The sequence below is a fragment of the Leptidea sinapis genome, chromosome 43, assembly GCF_905404315.1.
Source record: "Leptidea sinapis chromosome 43, ilLepSina1.1, whole genome shotgun sequence".
Classification (NCBI taxonomy): Eukaryota; Metazoa; Arthropoda; class Insecta; order Lepidoptera; family Pieridae; genus Leptidea; species Leptidea sinapis.
The window spans coordinates 4,605,151-4,632,853 of record NC_066307.1 but is presented as its reverse complement, the minus strand read 5'-3'; the positions used below and the strand labels follow the sequence as shown (position 1 = coordinate 4,632,853).

General features: G+C 34.6%; 1 protein-coding gene across 4 annotated transcripts; it reads left to right on the top strand.

Annotated features, from left to right (window-relative positions):
* Positions 1-640: 640 nt before the first annotated feature.
* LOC126977010 (solute carrier family 22 member 1-like) lies at positions 641-16,442 on the top strand. Of its 4 annotated transcripts, XM_050825653.1 has the most exons (8): positions 641-781; positions 855-979; positions 4,856-4,952; positions 7,539-7,639; positions 9,456-9,607; positions 10,498-11,106; positions 14,805-14,986; positions 16,244-16,442. In XM_050825653.1, exons 2-8 carry the CDS (start codon positions 951-953, stop codon positions 16,412-16,414), a joined length of 1,341 nt encoding a protein of 446 aa, XP_050681610.1. In that variant the 5' UTR covers positions 641-781; positions 855-950; the 3' UTR covers positions 16,415-16,442. The 4 variants fall into 4 exon arrangements, with proteins under 4 accessions (XP_050681610.1, XP_050681611.1, XP_050681609.1 ...); XM_050825654.1 differs by lacking the exon at positions 641-781 and having other exon boundaries at positions 848-979; XM_050825652.1 differs by lacking the exons at positions 641-781; positions 855-979 and adding an exon at positions 2,097-2,510.
* The last annotated feature ends 11,261 nt before the right edge of the window (positions 16,443-27,703 follow it).

The following is a 27,703-nucleotide window of genomic DNA, read 5'->3' as shown; positions in this document are numbered from 1 at the left end:
GTCTCGAAATTTTGATCTGCTGTTTTTAAGGATCTTAGAACATCCTCAGCCTCATATAGCTGGGATTTTAGTTTCACTACCAGAGCTATGGTTTCCTCATTCCATTCTTGGTTTTTGATTTTCTTTTCAATCATCTGCTCATTGCAGTTTTCCCACAGAACTAGGTTTGAAATTTTCCTAGGCCAGCAAATGCGAAGAAATTTAAGTACCTAGAGTATATATTTATTTTGTAATATTAACAAAAATAAAATGGCATTAAAACAAGCACTTCAAAACCACCTTCATAACCAGCCTTTTGTATTCCACAAGTGGCATTGAACATATTTGTGCACCAATTCGATCCATTATGATGTCGCATCTGGGAACACAATGGGCGAACAACATTACAATGAATGTCATAGTCATGCCTATTACAGCAAATGTTTATTGAACTAAGAGACTGAAATTGTAAAACGTTGCTCATAAGAATGTTGCTATTAATAACATGATTGACATTTTTTCCAATGCATTATATGGTCTGATATTTAATATAATTAAAACAGAGTCTGCTTCTCCATTTATTCCTTAGACAGTCCATTCGGGTGGTCTCTTGTCATTTAATGTTTGTGCAACAGTTGGTATTTATAGGATTAGACAACGACTATATAACCTATATACATAATGGGAGATCCTATAATAATAGGGCCAAAAATATGAAATTACCGTTTAATTGTAAAAGGTTCTTCGAATTGACATAGAACCTTCATGGTTTGAGATTTTTGAGTGACACTTATTCCACATGGTACCTGTGTAGTTCTTCTTTTAAGAAATGTGCAACATTTGAGTATCGACTTTCATTTCTTTTTTTTATTCAGCTTAGAAAAGAAATATGGATACTTCGAAAATTCGAGTGATTTTTGGATACGAGGTCCGACGCGGAATTAACGCGGCAGAAACAGCTCGCAATTTCAATGTTGCGTTTGGAGAGGAGACGTCGTCGGTATGTTTTTTTTTTGAGTTAGTTACCTCAAAACTATCGACTGGGTGAACCGATTTTGATAATTCTTTTTTTATTAGAAAGCTGGTGCTTCCCGTGTGGTCTCATTGTAATTTGCTCCAGATCTGACTATGACATCCATTAGAAAACCATAAAATTCTAAAATTTGTACGTATAGCAAAGTGGATGATAAAATTACGAATAACTCAATATCGCGTCAACCGGATTCGGTGATTCTTTTTTTATTGGAAAAGATATATTTCAAAGATAGTTTGTTGAGAGTTTGGTTAGATTCTGATTACGGAATCCATGACAAAGTAACTGAACTCTTCAATTCTTAGGAGCAAATTAACGATACTCGGCCGAATCTTTTCTATGCTATCCGGATATTTAAGTCATCTACCATAACATAGTTATGGTCAAGTAATTGTCGTATATATTGATCAATGGGACTCCTTAACAGTAAGGGTGCGATCTGTGGCAGAATTTCTAACCGTCTGTAATCAAATTGCAAAGCGCTTACGTTCATTGCTGCATTGAAAAATTTTGTATATATACACATATTTAGACAAATTCTTAGTTAGTGTACTTCAAATTCACTAAAAATAAAAAAATAAAAAATATTTTAACAAAAAAACAACCATCAACCAACTTCAAAAACACTAGTCCAAAACAATAGATATAATATGCACTTAAAAGTATAAAAATAATTGCGTATTTTTATACAATCTAATTAATTAATCTAGTTCTAATTCTAGACACACAGACAGAATAAGTTTTTCTAGAATCGTAAAACGAATATTTATCACAAAATGGTACAAAAAAATGTATGTACAGCCAGGGCCTAAATATTTTACCCAGTAATATAGATAGATATTCATAATAGCGCAACTTGTGAAAACTGTAATACATGTTTCATTTTTATCAAAGCAGCTCAGCATTATAATGACTGTTATCTTGATGTAAATTATTTAAATACAATTAACCCATTATTAGGCTAATCGTGTCTAGTTTCGTTAACATTCAAATGATTGCAACACTCATTTATATATTTAATTATTTAATAATTATTATTGATGATTGTATTCACTCTCGCCAACATGCCCACTATACTGTTACCATTTGTGAACCATTCAATCGTGGGTCGGTTCAATGGCAACTAGTGTTGTAATAACGTTAAAAACAATCGAGACGATATATTTTGTTTGAGTTTATTAGTGAAGAAACATGTATCGTTGTGTCATGATATTTTTTATTTTATATTAGTAACAAAGTGAGAATGTGTGATACGGTTTTGTAAGAGATTGCATCCTATTCGCTGACTTTATTTGAAGTGAACCGTTCATAGATAGCTGTTGTCGATAAAAATGACTGAAATTAACGAAAAAAATATAGAATTGGACGATGTTTTGGATAAGTTCGGCCTTTTCAGACGGTACCATCTGAAGGCTATTGCACTCGTATTTCTGGCATTTGTATCAAATGCAGCATACTGTAATAATTTTGTATTTACCGCAGAGAGTGTACAGTACAGGTAAATATTCATATTTAACAGATCATATTTATTTAATAATAAACTCTCGTCATAATCGATAGCATAACATCAATTGTGAAGCTGACGATTGCTTTGCTTCTCTGTAACTTGCAGCACCAACTCATGAGATGTACATAATATAATTGATGATTCGTATAATGTCTACATACACAAAATTGTGATTAAATAAACTTTTTTCAATTTAGACTCCAGAAGACTCGAGTTTGCGCGTTTAGGGCAAAATAGACCTTTTTTTGTAAATATATCCCTATAAACTTATTAGTTCGAGAATACTGCACCTTAAAATCTGAAAGGCATAGGTACACAGATTGGCTTTGAGGAAACTGGACGTATCTAAGAGAGACATTACTCCAATCTCTTTTATGCAGGCATAGGTCTGGCAACGGTTCTCACCTCTGGTTTGTTGCATCCCTGTATTAGTGCGAATCATTTGACCGCGTTCAATGAATAGCTCGTCGAGGATCCAGTGTATTGGCGCTGCGTAGACACGTTGCTCGGTTATGTGTCTTCTACCGCATTTATCACGATCAGTGTTATAAATAACAGTGTGAGCTAATTTCTTCCGCTGACTACCATCTTCACACCACAACCCACAATCTTAGATATCATCTTCGCCGTCTAGATGTGCTTCGTTAATCCATTGTGTTTTTTTTTTCAATTAAAAATTTGCACCGTACAACCAAACTGTGACTTGAGCTTCCTTGACACAAGGTCCAAAAAAACACTATTATTTCCTGTTCCTTCTTGATGAACTGCTCAGATGAAATGATTTCGCAATCTGTTTCTTATCAATAACTTAATGACTGCTTGAGTTTGTCTAAAGATATAGAATGGACAACACAGGTGCTGCCAATAAGCCCAACATTCTAATAGAATATTGGTTGGAAACTGAAGCATTTACTGTTGATATCACCATCCCGTTTGATATTACCCTGGTGCGCAGTGATATACGAATTGTGAAATGAGACCTATCACACGAGGTTTCTGACATATATATTGGATATTGACTCAACAACATCCACGCGTCCCATCTATCTATTACTGTACTGATAGTTGTTCCCGTAAATGGTCTAAGAGAAAGGGAAATCTCGATTGAGAAGGTGTAAGGGAGGTATTATGAGAAAGTTCCTCGGTCTGTCGCTCTAACCACCGGCGGAATTGTCTTGAATCTATGCGGACGAGTTACATTTCATATAATTTTTATATTATAATTGCATAAATGTAAAAAAAAATAACCACATGTCCCTCAGTAAACCGAGTAACTACCTAGTCTCGCCATAAATACTGAATCAAAGAAAATCCATTTTCTATTTTTTTTTATTAATAAGATACATTGTTAAACCCACAGAGGTTTGACCTTATCTTAGTTTACGCCTTATTTCAGTTTTTAACAAAATAAATATAATCTTTACATTATATTCTATACCTACATACAATTATTAATATGTACAATAGTACATTACTTACATACTAATACCTACAAGAAATCAACTACAGATAATTTGTACCTAACTAATATTTATTTCAACACGAAGCAACCAAAAAACAGATATTTCAAACATTTCCCATGATCATCTTATTAATTACAAATGCGATCAAAGATTATCTAGGAAATATTACTTAAGCTTTTGTTTAATATTTTTATGGGTCACTGCATTGCACAGAGATATTGTAAATAACATTTACTATTTTCAGTTTTCTCATCCGTAAACAAAATGTTTCTGTTACCTCTCTTTGCGTACCGCGTCAGTAGTTGTTTCAATTTTACCACTCTATTCTTTTTTAAATTATCAGTTAAGAAATGACCAGTACATCTCTTATAGGCTGCAAGTCCTAAGTCATCTTTTACAATACGCGACATGGTTCTAGGTGCTATCTTGATCTCCTGAGATAAAATCTTTTGTTTTCGGACAGGATTTCTTCGTATTTTTTCGCTTACTGCTTTGACCACCTTATTCATACGAACACTACGTGGACCGCCAGATCATTTTCTATCACAAATAGAGGAGATCTTATTGTACCTATAAATAGCCCGGTACACAAACATTTTACTGATACCAAGCTTATGGAGAGTTTTAAAAATTGCATTGGGCTCCATACCTAATTTGTGTAATGCAATCACAGCGATACGGTTCTCTAAATCACCCCACTCCATTTTAATATCGCAAAATATTGTTCAATGTACCCCAAAATGAGAAAACTCAATGAACAATCATAATATAAAAATGACAGATTCGAAATTCAAATGTAATATTTTGTTTATTTTTAATTCTAACAGTACTTAACGTAGGTAGAATAAATAACATGTGTTAATATAATTACAGATGTGCGGACTCCTCCAGCTATGGCTTAACCTGTGGAAACTTAACCCAATCTTGTGGCAAGTGGGTATACGAGGACTCAAATAGTTTTGTTGCTGAAGTAAGGCCATGTTATCTTAACTATTTCCTTTAAAATTTACTCAGTTAACGCTTAAAACTGTTTAAAACGATAAAATTAACATACAAATGTGTGCGCGCCCGACGGCGTTGATTAAACATAAAATGAAATAAAATTTATTTATTGGCAAGAAACATTGTACATTGTACTTAAGATGTTAACATAATTTTATTGATATTCCAATATTTTTCGTGAATTGACATGCAACATCTATATATATAAAAATTAATTGCTGTTCGTTAGTCTCGCTAAAACTCGAGAACGGCTGGACCGATTCGGCTAATTTTGGTCTTGAATTATTTGTGGAAGTCCAGAGAAGGTTTAAAAGATGAATAAATATGAAAAGACTCGGGATTAAATAAAAACAACAATTTTGATTTACCTTTGATGTGTCCCCGTCTTTCAGAAATCAAATTAAAATAATAGTTTAAAATCAATAACTTATTAGAATTTTCTTTCTAACTTTTTTATGAGGTAAAAAATAAACTTAATTTTAGGAAACTATAGTAGGTAGATTAAATAAGTTGTTAACTATCTATCAGATTATGTTTATGTATATTGATATATCTTAAGTTTTGTCTCAAATTAAATTTCTGAACGCAATCAATATTATTTGATAGACATATAAAAGTTTAGGTCTTTTATTTATCGATTGAGGTAGTACGAAGTTGTTATACTAATTTCTCGATGTTTGTTTCGTAGCCCATTGGAATGAAAAGAACAGTAAATTTTTATTAAATTTGACGTTAACATCAATATTATTATAAGGTCTTTAAGTTGGAGCATCCGTAGCTACTACGTAAGTTGGTATTAGTGAAAGAAGAAGTGTTAAAATTATATTTTTAATTTTTTCTGTAAGGATTGTCATTATTATTGCTCTAAAAGTTAGTTTTTCTTATTATAAACGCAAAAATTCAACTGACTTCAAAACGAATGCGGTTCTAAAAACTCATAACAATAACTTTAAAAAGGAATCTAAAAAGTGAAAATAAATATTTTCTACAACATTCAACTATGAGACTATATTATATTCCGCATTATCACATATGATATCATACATATTATTTTTAAATACAGTACGTGATTTTCACCGACTTCAAGATGTCTTGTCTCTTTTCTTGAATTGCACACCGATGATAATATCGGTCCACGTGTATTGATACAATATTTAATTACTATGACCTTGGAAAGTGCACTCCGTGTATCGGGTATGGTTAACATACCCGATACACGGAGTGCACTTTAAGTTTTCTACTGGCCACTCATTTAAACAATATTAAAAGAATAGTTCCAATTAATAACAATAACTGAAACCAGAACTCTTTGGTTGTAGAAAGCAGTTTACTTTATCAGACTTTCACTTGTTTTGACATTGTGATGTAAATTTTCAAAATGCATGCGTTCATTGCCAAGGAGAACTCGACTGCAAACTGCTTTTGATCCAACACACCTTGCACGACAACTTATAACTGTTTTGCAGAATTCAAACGTAGTCATGTCGATAAACATTTCGGTTTGTAAAGGAAATGATCTCGGTGGATAATACATAATTTGACTTAATTTCAAAAACAGTCCTGTCACATGTTACAATGCAACGAGTTACGAAACATGCATTTATTCCCATTATTCCAATCTAAAGCAGCAATCGAGCGTATTGGCCTTTCAAGTCTAATATTTCCTTGGAGAATTGTCATACAATAATTGGTACTCGACCACTTGTTTGCCCGTTATCACACGGCCAGACAGACGAATGCGTTTTTGAAGATAAAAACCTCGACCTAGTCAACCATCCTGCATGTGCCCAAAATCCTTGTGACTTATTACTTATTGAAGTTAAAACTTCATTAGCGGCGTTGAGCACTTTGCATATGATGGGTATAAAATGTTAAACTCACGTCAGGACACGTGACCTGATCGTAAGACAGTCGTTGAAATTATGGATGAAAGTTGATAAACTTTTTATTGTAAAATAATAGGTTCTGTAGTGTTAATTTTTTTGTATTATATAAATTGTCATTTTTGTCTACGATAGCGCAATAAATATTGTATTTAATCACATAAATGCTTCTACTTTTATACTGATAAATAATGCAATCCGTACGAAATTATTCCCTTACCATTCCAAAATGCACAACGTCATTCCTTATAAGGTCTCGATAATAGAGAACCAGTTATTCGATATCCAGTCAGAAGTGATTGTCGAAGAGAATTAAAAATATGTTACAGTGGTCATACATTTTTAATTGATATATTCGTATGAAAGGTCACATTATCGTAAACGGAGAATATTTTGAGAAACATTTCTAGATTTTTTTTTATTACATTCCAGAAGCATTCAGTGCACCCCACGTTAGGTAAACATAAAATTAATAGTACATCGACCAAGTCCAGTGAGATTTTTTAAAATTATAATAAACCAATGGTATATCACAATAAAACAAACTTTCCGTATTTTATAGATATTTTTTCGTATTTTTTCAAACATTTCTTTTTCTATCTAATATTACATGTAATAACGTAATTTAGGTAATAGTTAAAATTTTATTATCCTGGCATATTGGCGATCAGTTTCAGCTGGCATGTCAAGAATGGAAACGAACATTGGTGGGATCAGCGCACAGCTTCGGATACATGCTCGGGTTGCCTTTAGTTGGTTTCTTATCGGATAAGTAAGTACTCAATAACTATATTCTTGGTAATAGAAAGTAATACTATGTCTACGGACATTACTACACAAAGCTTTTTTTTTATGGAATAGGAGGACAAACGAGCGTACGGGTCACCTGTTGTTAAGTGATCACCGCCGCCCACAATCTCTTGCAACACCAGGGGAATCACAGGACACACGCGCTTTTTTTGAAGGTACCCATGACGTATCATCCCGGAAACTCCCCACAAGGAAGCTCATTCCACAGCTTTGTAGTACGTGGAAGAAAGCTCCTTAAAAACCGCACTGTGGAGGACCGCCACACATCCAGATGGTGAGGATGATATCCTAACTTGTGGCGTGTCGTGCGAAGGTGGAATTCGGCGGCAGGAATCAGGTTAAACAACTCTTCGGAACACTCCCCGTGATAAATGCGGTAGAAGACACACAATGAAGCGAAGTCTCTACGCAACGCCAAATGATCCAAGCTACACGTGTATTGCAAGAAGATTCTTGCCTCGCACAGCCACTTTATGGAATTAATGGCTGCTGTTTTCCCGAACCAATACGAATTAGGCACCTTTAAGATTAGAGCATACTTCCACTTTGAAGGCCGGCAAGGTATCTCTTGAACCCTGATGTTCCGGGTCTCCATTGTCCAAGCTTCACTACTCCCCATTACGTGAGTCTCTTACTCTTTGCCCCCTACATGAAAAAAAATTGCTGACGTGATAGACATTGTTTTGAACATAATAAATAAATAACTGTTTTTTTATGAATTTATCAATAAAATTTCATAACATCAAGAATTAATTCGATAAATATGCTCTCTGTTGTCATAATGAAATTGTTAAATCACAACATTACTGTCTAAGCGTGCGTCAATAAATTCTCTGGAATATTGGAAATAATGATGGGTCCCAAATCGAAATATAAACTATACTATCTCTCATGTTGGACTTTAGTTGCAGTTTACTGCAATCTATGAATCCGTTCATAAGTTTAAGAGTTCACTGGAAACATACACCAGGACACTGGATTTATATATATTAAAATAAAACACATATTATCTTAATATATATAAATCCAGTGAACAGCACTTACACCACGGCACAGCCCTTAATAATAATAACACATACAGTTTGACGATTTTTACAATAGGTTTTTCAATATCATTTTTGTGTTAAAATCTTCACCATATACAATCAATCATGTTTCAAATGAAATAACTACAGGTGCTACAATTATTATTTTTATTAAAATAAGTCGTTCTATGTGTTATATAATATTTTAATTTTATTTTGGTGAAATCGAGCTTTTTAATATAATTTTGTCACAGGAATATATGTTTCGTACACATTTGTATGAACTTGGTGTTACTTCTACTCCATTTCGTTTCAATTTTGTTCAAAATCTCTGAGTATTCTTAGCTGTGTTCACGTGATTCCTGCCACCGAATTCCACCTTCGCACGACACGCCACAAGTTAGGATATCATCCCCACCATCTGGATGTGTGGCGGTCCTCCACAGTGCGGTTTTCAAGGAGCTTTCTTCCACGTTCTGTGGAATGAACTTCCTAGTGCGGTGTATCCGGGACGATACGACATGGGTACCTTCAAAAAAAGCGCGTACATCTTCCTTAAAGGCCGTCAACGCTCCTGTGAGTCGTCTGGTGTTGCAAGAGAATGTGGGCGGCGGTGATCACTTAACACCAGGTGATCCGTACGCTCGTTTGTCCTCCTTTATAATATGAACAAAGAAAGTTGTTTCCTATGTGGATATTCAATCAATTGAAATAGTTTTATTGTTTCCTATGCTAATAGTTTGCTAATTGCAGATTAGGAAGAAAAACTACAACTATATTGACCGGAGTGCTCGGTGGAATTTTCGGCATATTAAGAAGTTTTTCACTATGGTATTGGTTCTTTATTGCAATGGAATTCTTGGAAGCGTTTATTGGGGACATTTGTTCTCCCATATATGTTCTTTGTGAGTATTTCATCATACCACCAGCTCTGGCCGAATGAATACGTGATATATATTTTTTTTATTTAAAAAATTTACGAGTGTTATATATCTTATCTACTAATCATTAGATTGATTGCCGCTGAGAACTTTTAAATTTGTTTCACGTCTCGAAGTGTCGAGATATGTCGGAAATAAAAAGGTATCCATAAAAATGTTCAGAAGGTGCAACCAACCATTATATACAACTGTAAAGGCCTTCAAGTATGACATGTAGTTTTTGATCTAAAAATCGAATTGACGTCGAATCACTAATTATGTATGCGTGGGTATTAATATTATTATAGTCACTTAGTGACAGACATACAGAAATAGTCAAACTGTACTTTATTCACCTATACTAATTGTACCAAACATCTGTAGGATAATAATTAACATATAAATTAGAGCTTGTTAAGCCCTAAGTACCACAGCGTGACATTGTTCCGCTAAAAAAGAAATCGCTTCTACATCTTCATCCTAAACTGATAAATTTATAATTCTTTCATGCTCTTTAATATGTAGGTAGAAAGGTGTTTCAGAGCTGCTGTATGTGGGTTTCGCTTCTAAGTTTATTATCTCATCACAAACAAAATATACAATAGACGTCAACCTTCGTCATCTGTGCATTGTTGGGAAGTAAAGCCAATTAATTATAAGGCTTGCAACGGAAAATAAAGTAGATATATTTATTACAAAATAATCAAACGCTCTAAAAGATCCTGATATGCTTCAAAAGCTTGAAAGTAGAACTATTCATTAACCACATGATATCCCCAACTCAAATAAAGAAAGTCTTAGCTATCTTTAGCTATCTATCTATAGCTTCACGAAAGAAAGATTACAAAGAATCTTAAATTATTGTATTTTTTCAGCTCTGGAAATGGTGTCATCCAAAAAGCGCTTACCGTTTAATATGTTAGTGTCCCTTGGATATCCTTTTGGAGGAGTAGCTCTCGGGTTGGTAGCTTGGCTCTCTCCAAACTGGCGGTGGACACTCAGAATCCTCTACACACCAGCATTGCTATTCATATTTTACAAGTTCTGCCTCAAAGAAAGCCCAAGATGGCTTCTCTCGAATGGAAAGAAAGATAAAGCAATTGATATCTTAGAAGAAGCTGCAGAATGTAACAAGATCAAGTTGGATAGGAGTATGCTAGAGCGAATATCTTTTCCGGAAAACGAGAATGCGAGTTTCAGAGAAACCTTAAAACACACGTTAAGTTCCAGCAAACTTAGAACAAGATTTTTCGTATGCGTAGTGTGGTGGATGACATGTACTTTTGTGAATTACGGTTTGGTAATCAATTCCGTTTCATTGGAGGGGAACAGATACATGAATTTCATTTTGACTCAGTTGGTTGAATTGCCTGGAATATTTATAATTACCTACGTGCTGATACACTGTAAGAGGAAAAAGCCGTTAATCCTGAGTTTCCTCGCGGGGGGAATGTTGTGCGTTGTTCATCCGTTTATACCTAAAGGTGAGTTACTTATGTTTTTTTTATATGAAAAACTAATGGTACCTCATACGACTTGACCAATACAATGCAGCGCCGCCGCTAAGGGTTCCTGAATGAACCCAAATTCGAAGCGGCACCATTCGTACCAAAACCCCATAATGCTTGCAAATTACTAATCCAACAAAGTGAAGTGTGGTAGCACCCTGCCAGCATCCTGTGCAAAGAAGGATCCCAATGCTATTCAAGTATAAAATAACTGTTAATTATTTTATATAAAAAGTATGTATTTTATTTAAACAAAACAATGCTTATAATCATATTTACGATACTATGACAACATTACATTAAAACTGTCATTACTAAAAGTGTGCCAAGAATACTGGCAGCATTTCCACGTTGATAGCTAGGCTGATCCGTTGACCGAAATAGCTGAAAGCGCTTGAGTTTCCAGTAGCCCTATTGAGGCGAAATCTTTACGGAGGTTGAAAATAATATAATATTTAAATTATGGTAATAATATGCTTTACAATTTAGTTTATAAGGAATCCCATTGCTTGACGTTGATAATAATAAGAAAGCGCAGGTCCGGCCTCCAACAAGCTGGTCGACCAATCTCTGGCCTGGCGCACCCCAATATCAGCTCGATGCACTTGACCGCGTGCAACGCAGAGCAGCTCGAATTATCGGAGACCCAGTTCTCTGTGAACGGCTGGATCACTTGGCGTTGCATAGAGACGTTGCTTCATTGTGTGTCTTCCACCGCATTTATCACGGGGAGTGTTCCGAAGAGCTGTTTCATCTGATTCCTACCGGCGACACGCAACAAATTAGGGTATAATCCCCACCATCTGGATGTTTGGCGTTCCTCCAGAGTGTGGTTTCAAAGGAGCTTTCTTCCATATACTACAAAGCTGTAAAATGAGCTTCCTTGTGCGGTGTTTTCAGGACGATACGACATGGGTACCTTCACAAAAAGCGCGTACACCTTCCTTAAAAGCAACGCTCCTGTGATTCTTTTAGTGTTGCAAGAGAATGTGGGTGATTGTGACCGTCGGTCAGTGTATCCTTTTCCGAATAAAAGCGATTAAAAAATTGAAATTAAATGTTAGGGCATTTAAATATTTATTAAGCCCTTTAGAATAAACTGTCGATGGTTACTAAGTTGACAACCACAACTTATTTATAAACAATAAAAATAACTAATCACGAACTACTTGATAAGATTTTATTACGGTTAGCAAACGTGTTTGAGATGGATTACTTTTAATACTTTGTAATTGTAACAGGTATTTGGTATTTAGACTGAGGTCACAATCCCAAGGTTAAAGTTTGTTAATTCACTGTAATATAACTAATTGCTGGTAATATAGATTTGTATAGAAACAGATAAATTTATAATTAAAATTTTGACACTGAATCTTTTAATGTTTTAAGAAGTATCGAAGTATAATATGAAGATTAAAATAAAATAAAAGTGTCATATCGTTTTAAGACCAAATAGCAGTTTTTACGTAATTCATGTTAAAATTTTCACGGCATCTTTACAAATATATTTTCTCTCTATTTACTCTCGAAAAACTCCGATATAGCTGCACTGATTTTGGTGAAGTGAGATTGTCTATATTATTTGGAGAAACTAAGATTCTTTTATTAAGTAAGAAACATTCAATTCAATGGTCAGATGGGCACATAAAGTATTTATACATTTTATAGATAGATTTAAAATGTTTACGAACGATTAGGTTATTTGGCAGGAACCAATACAGTGCAATACACTGTTAATTTAAATGTTGTTAAAAATATTAAATTGAGCAAAGGCATATAATAACCCACATTAAAAAACACGTTTCGTTAAATGTTTCATAATTATTCAGTATGTCTTTGAAGAATCTATTAAAGTGAAATCAAATTTTAGCCATATCTTATTTCCGAGGGTTAATTAGCTTTCATCTAAGCTCCCTCAAAGCAAATTTTCGTTTTTCGTTAGGTTAGGTTAGGTAAGGTTGTTCTAACTTTTGGTAGCTCGAGCTTCGAGTCACCATTCTGAGTGAATCTCATTTTTATAAAGAGGGAAGTGTTAGTGGGAAATATTCTAAATCTTATAAATTAGTAAACCGGTAATTGCTTATTTTACATAATTTTTGTTTCTGTGTAGATTATTTTACTTGAAGTAGGATCGGTAAACAGTAGTTTTTCTAGTTTATTTTATTGCACAGACACCTAAGTTTAAGTATTGGTCTCCACTGTGTTCAAACGAGATACTGCAGGCGTAGTCGCAAAGTGCGGCAACTAATACTACGCTCAAGTAGGCGTACTCGAGTCAGTCTTGAACAATGTGTGACGTTGACGTGCAACATGTTCTGTTAAACTTTGTTAATAATTAAAACTAAAGTGCCGGGTTGCGCAGTAAAAATGATACTACAAGAAATAAGATATACACTGGGATAACATATAATCAGTAAGTATTTTGTATTTTATTAATTTCAATGTAAAATAACACAAAGCGTTGTTACAAAATTTGAAATACGCTTATTGAGTGTCAAGACCACGTACACAATTCTTAGGTTGTGCGGTATCTAGTTGGAGCGCAGCGAGAGACCAATCCTTAGTCTAAGACAGACCCACATTATTTTCGTGAAATTTAACTGAGTCAATCAGCAACCAACTAAAAAAGTAGAAGTGTTGTCAACTATAATGTGACAGACTCCATAACAAAGCAAATTTATTTACTATAACAAACCTTTCTTACTAACTACAATGATAAATTTACTTGTACGGGTAATGTGGCCGCTACGAAATATTAATTCAGTGTAATCACAAACCTTATAATAAAAATACATCTCAACTAATTTATATTGACAACCCCTTATTTCTACGAGATCTAATAGGTGTTGATTAACAAGTGAATTGGCTATATTTGCCTTTTAATATTTCTTTAACAGACCAGAATTTTTTTTTCCACGATAATGTTATTCTATTAAAAGGCAACTATAGCCTGCATATGAAAAAAATTGTGATGGACAGTTGTATTTTGCCATGCCTGCTATATGGCTGTCAAACCTGGACATTCACAAAAGAAATAGAACAAAAAATAGAAAAGACACAAAAAGCAATGGAGAGAAGCATATTGCGGATCAGAAAACTACAAAAAGTACGTAGTGAAGACATTAGAAAGAATACCAAGCTTACCGATGCACTAAGACACGCGCTAACATTGAAATGGCAATGGGCTGGCCACATTGCACGCTTCACAGATAGAAGGTGGACAATAGAGACCACCAAATGGAAAGGACCACCAGGTAAAAGATGCACTGGTAGACCAAAGCAGAGATGGGCAGATGACATCGTGCAGTCGGTGGGGAGAAACTGGATCGATCAGGCCAAGGATAGGGTAAAATGGTAAAAGTTGGGGGAGGCCTATACCCAAAATGGGGTCCATAACCAAAGTTATATAGAATAAATAATTAAACTGGTCACTTAAAATAAAATTAACACTAGATTTTAAGAACTTTAAATTACTAACATTTGATTGTATTATGGGTTATGGAATAAATGGCTTATTATTATTATTATTATTATATAACAAGCGAATTGTAAACTTTAAAATGTGTACGGTGTGGAATGATTCAAAACAAACCAAAAGAGATGATAGATTTTAGTAGAGCTCAGAGTGAAACTGAAAGAGAGACACTGCTTTATAGATATCAATTTAATTTCAGACCTAACTTGGGCTTCAACAACAGTGTACATGTTCAGTAAGCTGATGTCGTCATTCTATTTCAGCATTACATATCTTTACACTTCAGAACTGTTCCCAACTTATAGCAGGAACTCTATGCACGCCCTTTGCTCCTCTTTGGGAAGAACTGGGTCTATTTTGGCTCAGCAAACACCGTTGCTCGTAAGTAATTCTATAAGTATATTAAATAACTGTTAAGTAAAGGTATATATTATCAATTTAAAAACATATATACTTATTTAATAAAGATTTTTCGCTTTTACAGTATTTAAACTGGAATACAAGAAAAAAAGATATGCCAGTTTCAACATTAATAAAAAGTTTTAACCTCTCTCCGTTAAAATACACTTTTGGCGATTTAGATTTTGCCTTTCCAGTGACGATAATATATATTTATTTATTGTCTTCATTACACTAAGAATAATAGTTAAACAAAACACGCTATTATAGAAAACCAAACTAAAAAGTAGAAAACAATTTTCAATCGCGGACGAGTAAAAAAAGAAGGACTCCGCGCCGTTATAGCAATGATTAGCAAGTAAAACACCGTTATGGTAGTGTGTGTGCGGTTACGGGGGATACTAGTTACACAATTTTTTCTTCCTTAAATAATCATATATGGCCACAAATACTTATATAGAATCGTTTTTACACATTTTCACACGCACGACGGCATTTTTAAAATATTTTATTGAGACGCAAACTGATAAGTCACAGACGATGATAATTCCCATAATGGCCGCCTATCGGCCTGTAGTTGTGTAAGTGTGTGCGTGGGGCTATGTATTTACACGTTAATCGGCTAGTTATGGTGCTACACTGTTATGTAAGGTGACACGGAGTCCTTATTTTTTTACTAGTCCGTGTTTTCAATAAGAAAAACGATGGATAGTGTGATTACGATGATTACATAACAAGAATGTATTTTATTGTAAAAAGAATGGGGTGCTTGATGTCACTTTGATATCTTAATGTTTTATTGACATTTATTGGTAGAGTCATTTTTCACCCCACACTTTTTAACAATAAAATACAGATTCTCGTGTTTTTTTTTGTATGGGTGTAACGAATAATGGTTGCAGTTTGGGAAAAGACACTACCAGGATCCGACCAAAAAAATAGCACTTATCCTTCTAGGTCCTGGTAATAATAATGGGACATACTTTATAAATTATTAATTTGACATCAGTTCTTGAACGATCCCCCATTAAGGAAGTCTTATGAAAGAGTCCTTGAAAAACAACAAAAGGGTTCAGGGCCGCATTGAGTGTTTTGATACTAATTATGAATGTTGGTGGCACATTAATAGCCCTCAATATCCAGGTAACCATTGAACTATAACTCCCTTCATTTCTCCCAAAGTATTTAGTACAGTTCGGCAGTAATAATAATTATGTAATTTTCTTTTATTTTTTGCAGATGATTTACTGGAAAGGATTACCAGCTATTGTCTTTGGATCAGCATCTTTGATCGCTGGTCTGCTAACATTGCTTGTACCTGACGTTGCCCAGGATTCTTTACCTGACAATGTGTCGCAGGCAGAGGCTTTGGGAAAAACAAAGGGGAAGACTGCTCTCAAAGAGAAATAGAAAAATAAATTGAATAATTAGAGTTTCATTCAAATATCTAATATTTACTTCGTATGAAACATTTTTTGTGTCACTATGTATGATCATTTGTTGGTCCCACTGTGGTGATTCAAATTTAAATATATTCAAAATAGGATTTAAAATTACTTATTGAACGTCAAAAACTACCACCCATTCAAAATAGACTGCCTCAGACCTGAGAAGAACGGACGCAAGAAATGAGCAGGCTTTTTTTATTTAAAAATATGGATTACAATGTAATATCATACAATAAACATTTATAATTTTAGAGCCTGAGGGTGTTCGCTTCATTCCCAGTCTGTGGTGTCATTAAGAAACTCGTTTATGTTATAGTAACCTTTCCCACACAAACGTTTTTAAACAATTTTTAAAATTTCGTAACATATTTTCTTTGTACATTTTCTGGGATCATATTGTAAAAGCATATTATATACATCACCCTATAAAAGAATTACTAACTCGACTTAACCAAGTAGTAGGCATAACAAGTTTATGTTTGTTCCTCGTGTTAACATTATGAATGTCACAGTTTCTAGCAAATTCCTCAATGTGCTTATGAACATATAGAACATTATCAAGAATATGTTGAGAAGCAACAGTTAAAATGTTTATTTCTTTAGTAAAAATCTTAATTAAATCAGCGCTGGTTGCGATGATAATCAAAGTGTGACCAATTTGTGATAAACACTCTAATATATAATTTGTTTTTTTTTTATGTTTATTCTATGTTATTATGTAAATATTGTGTTAGTTGCAAATAAATATATTTATATTTCTAAATATAATAAAGTGATATATTTTTTCATTACTTAGAATACTAGAAAACTTTAGTTTCTCCAACCACCGTGATAAATAAAGACGTTAAATAACATACTAAAATAAGCTTAAGTTACATAATATTAACATCGATTTTATCTGTTTACATATAGCCAAAGGCCCTCCGTAGTTTCCTGTAATTCCCGATCTACCGTACAACCGATCCAACCGTTTTAACATACTTGTACTATGTTAAAAATATTGATTGGTTATTATGTAAATTTGTATATTATCTAAGGATTCTAATATAAGATTCTTCAAAATATAACAGTGGTCGTAATTTACTAAATGTAACGAAAATATTTCCCCCGATCATTACATCTGTAAGATGATACAGAATCAAAGGATCTTATTGTTTTATATTAGGAGTGATCACTCCGATAAACACGGTCCTTGCCACTTTCCTTAATTCTCTTTAAAATCTTAGAAGGATTAATGAAGACTTTTGATGACATACATACCAACAAGAAAATTCTCAAATTTCATCACAAATACTGCACTGCACTGTAGCAAAATTAATTGAACTTAATGTGATAAAAGGGTGAAGAGCTTAAAGAGATTAGAATTGCCTTCTGGACGCCGCGAATATGATCGACCGATCATATTATTTCACCGAAATTAGCTTCACCGGCCGACAGTCCGCTCTTATTGTAGTAACGTACGAAACTCCTCGAAAACGATGAGTTTTGCCGTATTGCAAAAAACTATAAAAAAGACTTTTGGTTATGGTAATTGTACAACCCTTGAATATTTATTGTTCATCATCTCCTGTTGAGCGCATAAATAAATCTACAACGTTAGAGGTAACGTATGAGTGCGAATGCTTGTGTTTTTTTTTGACTAGGGTGTGTCTAGGGCGTGTAGTATAAGATCGAGTGGTGACAGTGGTTCCCATACAAATTACGCGTGATGGCCATTCTAATGTCTTTTACCTATTCTGTAAATAATACCATTCTGCGTATCTTAACACGTTTTTATTACATTGTACATACATATTCTATATACGTTATATGTTGACTGTATATACATTCATAGGTACCTACGTAGCTGTATAACGGATCTACTCAAAAAATCAACTTAAAATCTAAATTAATAGGAAACTTTGTTCACTTGTCAAAGATAGGCACTGCGAAACATCTTACTGTGGAAGGAGCTTCCTTGCGCATTGTCTCCAGGATGATAAGATGAGGATTACTTCAAAAAAGAGCGTAGGGGTCCTGATTAACCTGATGTTAAGAGATCACCACCGCCTACACTCTCTTGCAACGCCAGAAGAATCATGAGGGTAGAGAAACAGAAGCATTGTCGGCCCTTAAATAATAATAATAAAAAAGTGAATGTTTATTATCAGATAACTACGATCCATTGTTAGTAAATTTATAATCTAACTGTGTTAGTCATTATATCTACGAAGGGACATGTTTATTTTTATTAACTGGTTAACATACGGACAGTCTCCGCTATCGGCTATCGCCTTCAGATAATTGTTACTGCTGCATCGTATTCGGCGTAGTAGAGAAGCCGCCTATTAACGTAGGAGGGCACTAAAGGTATTGATCTCTGCGTGTGCAAACATAGCTGATGCGCTACAAAAAAGTGGCAGCTCCAACAGTGCTCTGAAGGCGTTGTTATACTGGACTCGCAGGGCGCTGTACGATTTGTTAGTGAGCACGCCCACAGGCTACTTGAGTAGAGGGATGTGCAGTACGCTTTAAAAACAGTTATTTTCACTTCTGTCGACCAACGCACGAATCTGCGTGCTATCATATTCGCTCGAACCGACAGCACCCCGCGTTCCCTCTCTATATCTACATCTTCTTTTAGGTCTTCGGTTACAAAATGCCCAGGACATTTAAATTGCTCTCCTCTTTTTAGAGGTTCACCGTTAAGTTTTATTGATGGTGCGGCTCTTGGACACTTGTATCCATTATTAAATATCATGACCTCACTTTTCCTTGCTTTGTATAGGAGACCATGTTACTTTAGAAAGGTATACGCACTTTTTGGAAGGTAACTATGTCGTATCATCCTGAAAACACCGCAGAAGGAAGCTAATTCCACAGTTTGATTGTGGGTGGAAGAAAGTTCCTCGAAAATCCAGATAGTAGGGATGATATCCAAATAATTATGTAGCGTGTCATGCGAAGTTGTAATACGGCGACAGAAATCAGGTCAATTAACACTTCCGAACAATCGCCATGATAAATGAGGTAGAAATTATAAAATAAAGAGACGGCTCTACACAACGCCAAGTAATCTGTTCACAGACCACTAACGAGATCTCTGACAATTTGAGCAGATCTGCGTTGCACGTGGTCAAATGGTCAAAGCTGATACTGGAGTGCGCCAGACCAGAGATGACAGCAATACTCGATTTCGAGATACTATGAGATGCTAGGCTAGGCATTTAGGGAAGTGTGATCTACGATCGCAAAACCAAAAAAGGGGTTTTTTGTAGTCTTTTGTGTAGGTTAAATAAGATAAATTCATTTACCCCAGCCTGCAAAGTTCACTGGTCAATTATTTCTCGGGAGAGTATTGTACACGACACCTCCAGTACTGTCATCCGCATATCAATGTAAATTAGAGGCGACCAACATAGGATTGACATGAAAAAGAAACTGTATAACAAAAGCGTTTACACCTTCAAAAAGTTCGGCAGTGCACCTGTCATTTATTTGATCTTGCAGGAGAATGCAGACGTGTGGCTATCACTTTTTGCCAAGGACTATTGTTTTGCGTCATGTAGCATAAAAAATAATTGGTTTGAGTAGGATATCATATTTTGTAATGAATAGAGATTCCGCATACGAAGATTTCTGAGAATGGAGTACAATCGGAAGTTTAGCTTAGATATAACACTCGCTATCAGGACTCATTTCTTCATTATAATAACCTTCATTATAATAGATACACTTTAGAACTTGGGACGAGAAGATTTTAGGGAGCTTCCCGCTCAATAAGACATTGAAATAAATAAAAAATTACATTTTTGAATAACCAGCATATAAAAAGTTAAAATTTATTATACTCTTTTATTTCATATTTTTCATCAAAACAGCATTCGCAGTTCTTATAATTAGCTTAACTTAATAAGCTTAACACATTCTAGTTCTTTTGACAGTATTATGTCCATTATATTGGTGACTTGGTTAGATAGAATACAAGGTAAAAGTAATGAATATATTTGAAAATCGTAATTGGTTTTTGGTTAGAGGCAAAATCACGTTAATTCTCGTACATTCTGTTATATTAAGTATATTTTTTTTATGTATATAAGGGTCGAGACGAGCAGGACGTTTAGCTGATGTGAATTGATACGCCCTGTCCATTACAATGCAGTGCCGCTCAGAAATTATTGAAAAACCCAAAAATTCTGAGCGGCACTACAACTGCGCTCGTCACCCTGAGGCATAAGTTGTTACGTCTCATTTGCCCAGTAATTTCACTAGCTACGGCGCCCTTCAGACCGAAACACAGTAATACTTACACATTACTGCTTCACGGCAGAAATAGGTGCCGTTGTGGTATCCATAATCTAGCCGGCATCAGCCGGAATTACCAAATTCATATTCCATTTTAAGAAATCTACTCATATAAATCATACATGATTTCCACAATATGTTGTCGAACTAGTAAGTGAAACATTCTGAATTGTGGACACAGTTTCATTTAATTTGTCATAACCTAAAATACAGCAAACCGGGCAGAGGGTTGTTGTGAGCCAATTTCCATACGTTTGTTTCTCATCGGGAATTCTCAGTCGATTGCGGATGTGTAATTGCGAGACGTTACAACGTGCTACGCTACATGCGCCCGCTAAAACTGACGCTCACACATCACGACCACGATATCGTTCATGAATCATTTACTTATTTTAAAATAATTAAAATATGAAGAAGTAATAAATATCTTTTTTAAATATTCTATTTGGCTTTTAAATTTTGTACTCATATTGTATTTCTAACAACTCGGGAAAAGCGGTTTTTGAAAATTTATATGTGTATTTTGTATATTCATTCAGTTTCTTTTATTTATTCATTCAAAGCAGTTTCATTAATATTGACTGCGTGCAACGTAGAGCAGCTCAAATTGTCGGAGACCCAGTGCTCTGTGAACAGCTGGATCGCTTCACTGTGTGTCTTCAACCGCATTTATCACGGGGAGTGTTCCGAAGAGCTGTTTAACCTGATTCCTGCCGTCTAATTCCACCTTCGCACGACACGCCACAAGTTAGGATATCATCCCCACCATGTGGACGTGTGGCGGTCCTCCACAGTGCGGTTTTCAAGTAGCTTTCTTCCACGTACTACAAAGCTGTGGGATGAACTTCCTTGTGCGGTGTTTCCAGGACGATACGACATGGGTACCTTCAAAAAAAGCGCGTACACCTTCCTCAAAGGTCGGCAACGCTCCTGTGATTCCTGTAGTGTTGCAATAGATTGTGGGCGGTGGTGATCACTTAACAACTGGTGACCCGTATGCTCGTTTGTCCTCCAATTCCATAAAAAAAAATTTCGGTATCAGAATTAAATTTCATATTATAATATAAAATGAAGTCAATGAAGAATATATATACTATAACATATTATATATTTCATAATATATTATATTGAAATTGGTCTTAATCTTTTATTTTATCTTCTTAATCCAGTTACTCCAAAATAAAATTTGCCTTATATCTTTATCCAGCTATTTCAGTAATGTATTTGGAGTGTTCTTACCTGGTCTTGCCTAGCATAGAATAGATTTCCTATTATAAAAATTAAATATTAGGTATCACATAGAAACATACAAGAGATCGAATTACTGACTCTGCTAATAAGAAAAATCTGTAAAACAGTTTTGAGATTTAATGTTATGAATATACAGAACTACTCTCTCATGAATCTATTAATATTTATCGGCACCTCAAGTAACCACAGAGGTTCTATTATTATTATGGAACAGGAGAACCATCTAATCTCAATTTCACTTCATTACTCCTAGATTTTAAAAATTTTGTTATATTTAATTTCTATACTACAAATATCGTGTCGTGTCATGTAAAAGGCATCATCGGCAGCTATTTTCAATTTGGCTCGGCTCACACCTGCGAGTCGGTTGCAATATTAATCTGTGCATCGCTGTATGCTACACAAAGGATTCCGAATGTCTAAGTTACCCATTGTTATGTTAACTTGAACAAATCTTATTTGTACTTCACAATGATAAGGTAAAACATATTGTATTTATGGTTTGGTGAATTGTTTATAGTTAGTTATCCATCTATTAATGCTAATGTTCAGAATTTGATGTAAGTATAACATAATAATCAAGGAATACCTTTTTTTGCAGTATCAGTTTCACGTTTCACAATATTGTTTTTATAAAAATGTCTTGTTTATTCTATTTTCAAAATATGAACAAAGAAACAAAATACAGTGGTAAAATTCTTAGCACTCGGTTAAGAGATGGAAAATAGATATAGTTTATTCAGTTTATTTGCTGAAACGGCGATAAATTGTTCTTTTGATTTTAATAGACGTCGTGTAAGCTGTTTTGCGTTACGTGACGTCGTCATTTCTGCCGAGATGAAATGTTACAAGTATTGGGCGGCTCCTCCTTTTTTGAAGTCGGTTATTGTATCAACATAACCGACATATTATAGACTGGTTTGTAAATACTTCGACTCCATTTTTTTACTTCTGCTCCTACACATAAATATCACAATTGAACTTGCAAATCCACAACTGTTCTCATATTGGAATGTTATAACATACTTTCTGTCTCAAATTGATGTTATGGATTTAAAATACTTTAGTGAACTACAAGAGCTAGCGGTGTTCCCAAATCAAATATGCCGTTACAACAATAAATAATAAAACTAATTGCTGCCTATCCCATCAAACGCATCTAGGCACGTAGAAGATAGAAAATATTATAGAGACGTCATATGTGTTGTGGATGAGGATCACGTGCTCAACTATGCGGTGTACCGACATCGGATACTGACCAATGAATACCTAGACGGAGCTGCAAGATGCATATAATATTATATTAGAGACTCTATCTTGGCCACATAACATGCTACCCTTACTTCCATAATATTATAAAAATAATCTAAATAGAAGAAAACTACTATAGCGATTTACAAATGTATAAATTGTTTTATTGAAAAGATTAAGAGACTGAGGTGGAATTATATCTTGACTATCAAAAATTTTATGTATCAGTTCCCATCAAAATTCCATCTTCCTTTAATAGAAAATATTAATGGTATGTCTCTGTTTTTACTTGGGCTGATGATAAATGTCATGGTAAGCCCAAAGGATGGTATCGCTAGAAGCGCTTTGAACCCCTTAACCCCTTAAGCGAAACGTGGCACTAGTTTCATAAATTATTATTATTTGAGCGGTATTCAGGATTCTCACCTATTCTTATACACTGCCGCAGACAGTCGGATACTCGTACTGTTGTTGATTTGAAGGGTGTCTGATAATCTTAAAATATTATTTGGAACAACAACTTAATATTTGAGTTTTAGAATTAGTTTCACTTTATGGGAAGATGACGCCTCTAAACACTTTTTACTACTTTTCGTAAATATTATAAACTGTTAAGTTGTAAGCAGTCGTGACGCTTTAATATTCTGAGTATGAGCATCTTGTGCTGCTTCTTCTCTCTCAGAGCGCCATTTGTTTCCGAAGCGGTAGTAGTATCTAGTATATTAGAAATGACATCAAGAAAAATTCTAAAGGAATCAATTTTGAGAAAATAAATGCCTTTTATGCCTTTTATGTTGTTGCAACACCTATTCACCATTCGGTGATGACCCATGTTCACGTGAAACTTCTAAATTTTTATTCATAATAACTCTAAATACATACCAGACTGTTAGTATCTTGCAACCTGTATTTTGAAATTTGTCTCCTTGGGCTACATCTATTTATATAATAGGTCTGTTGTACCTCGGGAATATTCACTACATCCGCAGTTTTTGATATGCGCCTTCCATATTGAGAATACGCTTACAAAGCGCCGAGTAAAAATCTAATAGAATACAATTTTACTCCGACGTTAGTTTGGTAAAAGCTGGATATTTTTATACGAACAAATCATTTGAACCATAAGCATGTGTTCAGTATGAACTCAAGTTTTGGTGGTACATATTTGATGAAAATTTCTTAGTCGTTACCAACACGATGAAATCTACAACATCACCATTAACTACTTTTATCTTTGGCATCTGGCTGAGTGGCATATATTCATAAAATTGATTTTCTCAACAAAAAAAAGAAATGCTAAGAACCTCAAAACGTGTCATTTATTAATAATAATAATAAATACTCAGTACTCAAGATCGCTTGAATGTATGGAAGGTTGCTTTGAGTTTCATGCACGGTTTTACCGGGCTCTCTACGGACCTGATGTAGACACGATTTCGTCTGTGACCTGCCTACGATTTGGTGACCTCTTTGGGGAAGTTTGAAGTATTTCGAAGTCCCGTATTATAAGTATACACCGGAGCCAGTTCTGGAAAACATCCGTGCCAAGCTCTACTGGGACCGATCTATCATCACGGACAGAACTATCGTTGCTAATAAGCCTGTTTATATCACCGTTCCGTGTGATGTAATAATAATAATATTAGGGGTTAAAGTACGAAATCACCGATTTGTACCGAAAAAATTAAAGTTTGTTGTTTTTTTAATTTTACATGTTTTTTTATTCAAAATAATTACCATTATTAACTATACATTGCTGCCATCTAATAGGAAGGTCTAATGCCTTTTCGATAAATCTGTGTTGATCAAGATTCAACAAACAATGTGAAAGAATTTGGAATGCCTCCTGAGAAGAAAACTTTTTATCACGTAGAAAATTGTTCTAATCACTAAAAAAATGGTATTGGAGCAAAGTCCGGCGAATATGGAGGGTGACGAATGGTTTCGTATTGCAGTTCCTGTAGAGTTAAAACGGTTTCTCGTGCTGTATGAGGTCCTGCATTATCATGGAGCGATAATGGTGAATATCGATTCATAAGTCGGGACTGTTTCACTGCTACTGTTGCTATCATTGCTTGGAGTTCAGCACAGTAGACCATGACAATTTCACCATGCTGAGACCACCAAACTGTTACCATTGCCTTTTTATTGGTAAGATTTGACCTGGGGTCAGCCATTGTATTTTTCGTTTACGGTTATCTTAAAGAACCAACTTCTCATCGCATTTCACAATTTGATCCTGTCTGAGGCTTGAGGCATTCATTTTGGAATGGGTGGTAGTTTTTTTTGACTTTCAAAAAGTGATGTCACATTCTATTTTGAATAAAAATATTTGAATTTGATCCGATATTCCTTCATTTCAGTATCGTTTCAACAAGGCAAAACAAGTTTCAAACTTGTTTTGCCTTGTTTTTTGCACACGTTTCTTTCTGCAGATGAGTCAAATTATGAAGCACCCATTTTTCATTTTTTATATTGATTTGACGCAAATGAGTCAATATTGTTGGTAAGGTAACGTTTAACCATGCCGCTAACTCCTGGCTAGTTTTGCTCGGATCGGCGGATCCACCAACTCTTTCAATTCATTTTTATTCACCTGTGTAGGCGGTCTTTCACGTGGTTCGTTCTTCAAATCAAAGTTTTCATCACGTTTAAAGCAAAATCGCACGATGCGTTCATTAGCAGGCTCCTCTCCAAACGCAACATTGATATTGCAGGCTGTTTCTGCCGCGTTACTTCTGCATCGGAACTCGTATTCAAAAATAACTCGAATTTTTGAAGTATCCATCTTTCTTGTCTAAGCTGAATAAAAAATTGAGTCGATAGTCGAATGCTGCATTTTTAAAAGTAGAACTACAGAGACACTATTCGTGCATTTTGAAATTAAAGAAATACTTAATACTAATTGTCGTTCTTCCTTTATAATTTATTTAGCAAGTTTTAAAGAGTCCATGTTTATAACATCATGAATCTAGTTTCTCAACATAGTACCTATACTGAATATAATGAATTTTTATAAGGGTCATACTCATCACGCATCAAAAATACAAAGATAATATGAGCACAGCTTTCTGTTAAGTTACACTGTTATTATGTTTTCTGTTCTTAGTAAAAACAAACATCCATAAAGCGAGGTTTTCACTACCCGACTACAATTGGACCAAGAATCCAGTATTCTTGCAAGCCTCACTACTTTTTTGGTACACCTGAATTCGTTGGCACCTGACGCAGTCAGTATGATAACTGATTTCTTGCTTCTAATTATAGAAGTAGAAAGTTGAAATAAAAATAATAAAAGAGAAAGAAAGTAGAAGAAATATTTTGGAACTGCGATTACATTTTAAAAATTTCAGCCGGATGCTACAAATAATTTCATGCCAAATAAAATAAAGTAATATAATTTTGTTACAATAGCTCCCAAAAAATATAATAAATAGTAACAAAATACAGAAAGCTGGTTCTGCCGTTAAGAAGATTAGGCAGTTCACAAAATGTGTTGAAACGGCCCGATTGGAGTACTTAAGATATTTTGATAGCATAATGTCATAAGAGGAGGAAAAACGAGAGTACTAACTTGTCACCTGGTGGTTTGACACCATTTGATTACCGCGGACTATACTTTCCAGCCAGAGGAATCACTAGAGCGTTGCCGATCACATGAAGCGTCGTTTAAACATAGTTATGAATCCTTTAAATGAAAACGCATCGGTACGTGACGGGCGAGGATTGAACTGGAGCCAACGTGGCGAGAGTCAACGGACAGTATATCTATTGTGCCACTGATGCTCCAATCATTATGGTATGAGCAGAATTCATTTTAAGTGTATATGCATTAAGAGATATTGGCACTAACTAAGGTAACGCATGAACAGCTAAGGACGCAATACTCAAGCTACTCAACTGAGTGACAAAACATTTCAGGAAGCTATTGGGATTAACAAATACAGGCATTCGACAGACACGATGGTTATCAACTGTCTAGAAGCTGAAATATTGTAGTGAGAATGTAGAAACCAAAGTATTATTTTACTAGATACCCATCTTGATATCATAAGGTGCCGTGTACTGAGTTCGATTTGTGTTTGCACAATGAAACCGTTAGCAGTCACGATAATCACAATGAAGACAAGATAAAGAAGGTAGATCGATATATCTCGCAATAACTAGCAACTTCTCGCTACAACGCTTCAGTCGCGCCGTGACAAGTAAATTAAAAAATAATAGTTAAAAAAACCTAAAAAAGATACTTTTATAGAAAACCAAACATAAAATTGAGAATAATTTTCAATAAGCATATACTACGAATGGTGTGATTATGTGTCAATAATGTATTTAAAAGTACATTTTTGGTTTGAAATAATTCAAAAGTGCCTGTCGTGGCCTTAATGAAATAAATATTTTGAATCTTGAACATACAAAATGTAACTTTCATTTGCTTCATAATATTTGTTCATTTAAAATCCAA

Bases quoted from the DNA above. Each gene is read 5' to 3' on its own strand.
- LOC126977010 (XM_050825652.1), top strand. From the start codon at position 2,344: ATGACTGAAATTAACGAAAAAAATATAGAATTGGACGATGTTTTGGAT. The intron at 4,953-7,538 runs GTAAGGCCATGT...ATTGGCGATCAG, and splicing joins CAAATAGTTTTGTTGCTGAA to TTTCAGCTGGCATGTCAAGA. The intron at 7,640-9,455 runs GTAAGTACTCAA...TGCTAATTGCAG, and splicing joins GTTGGTTTCTTATCGGATAA to ATTAGGAAGAAAAACTACAA.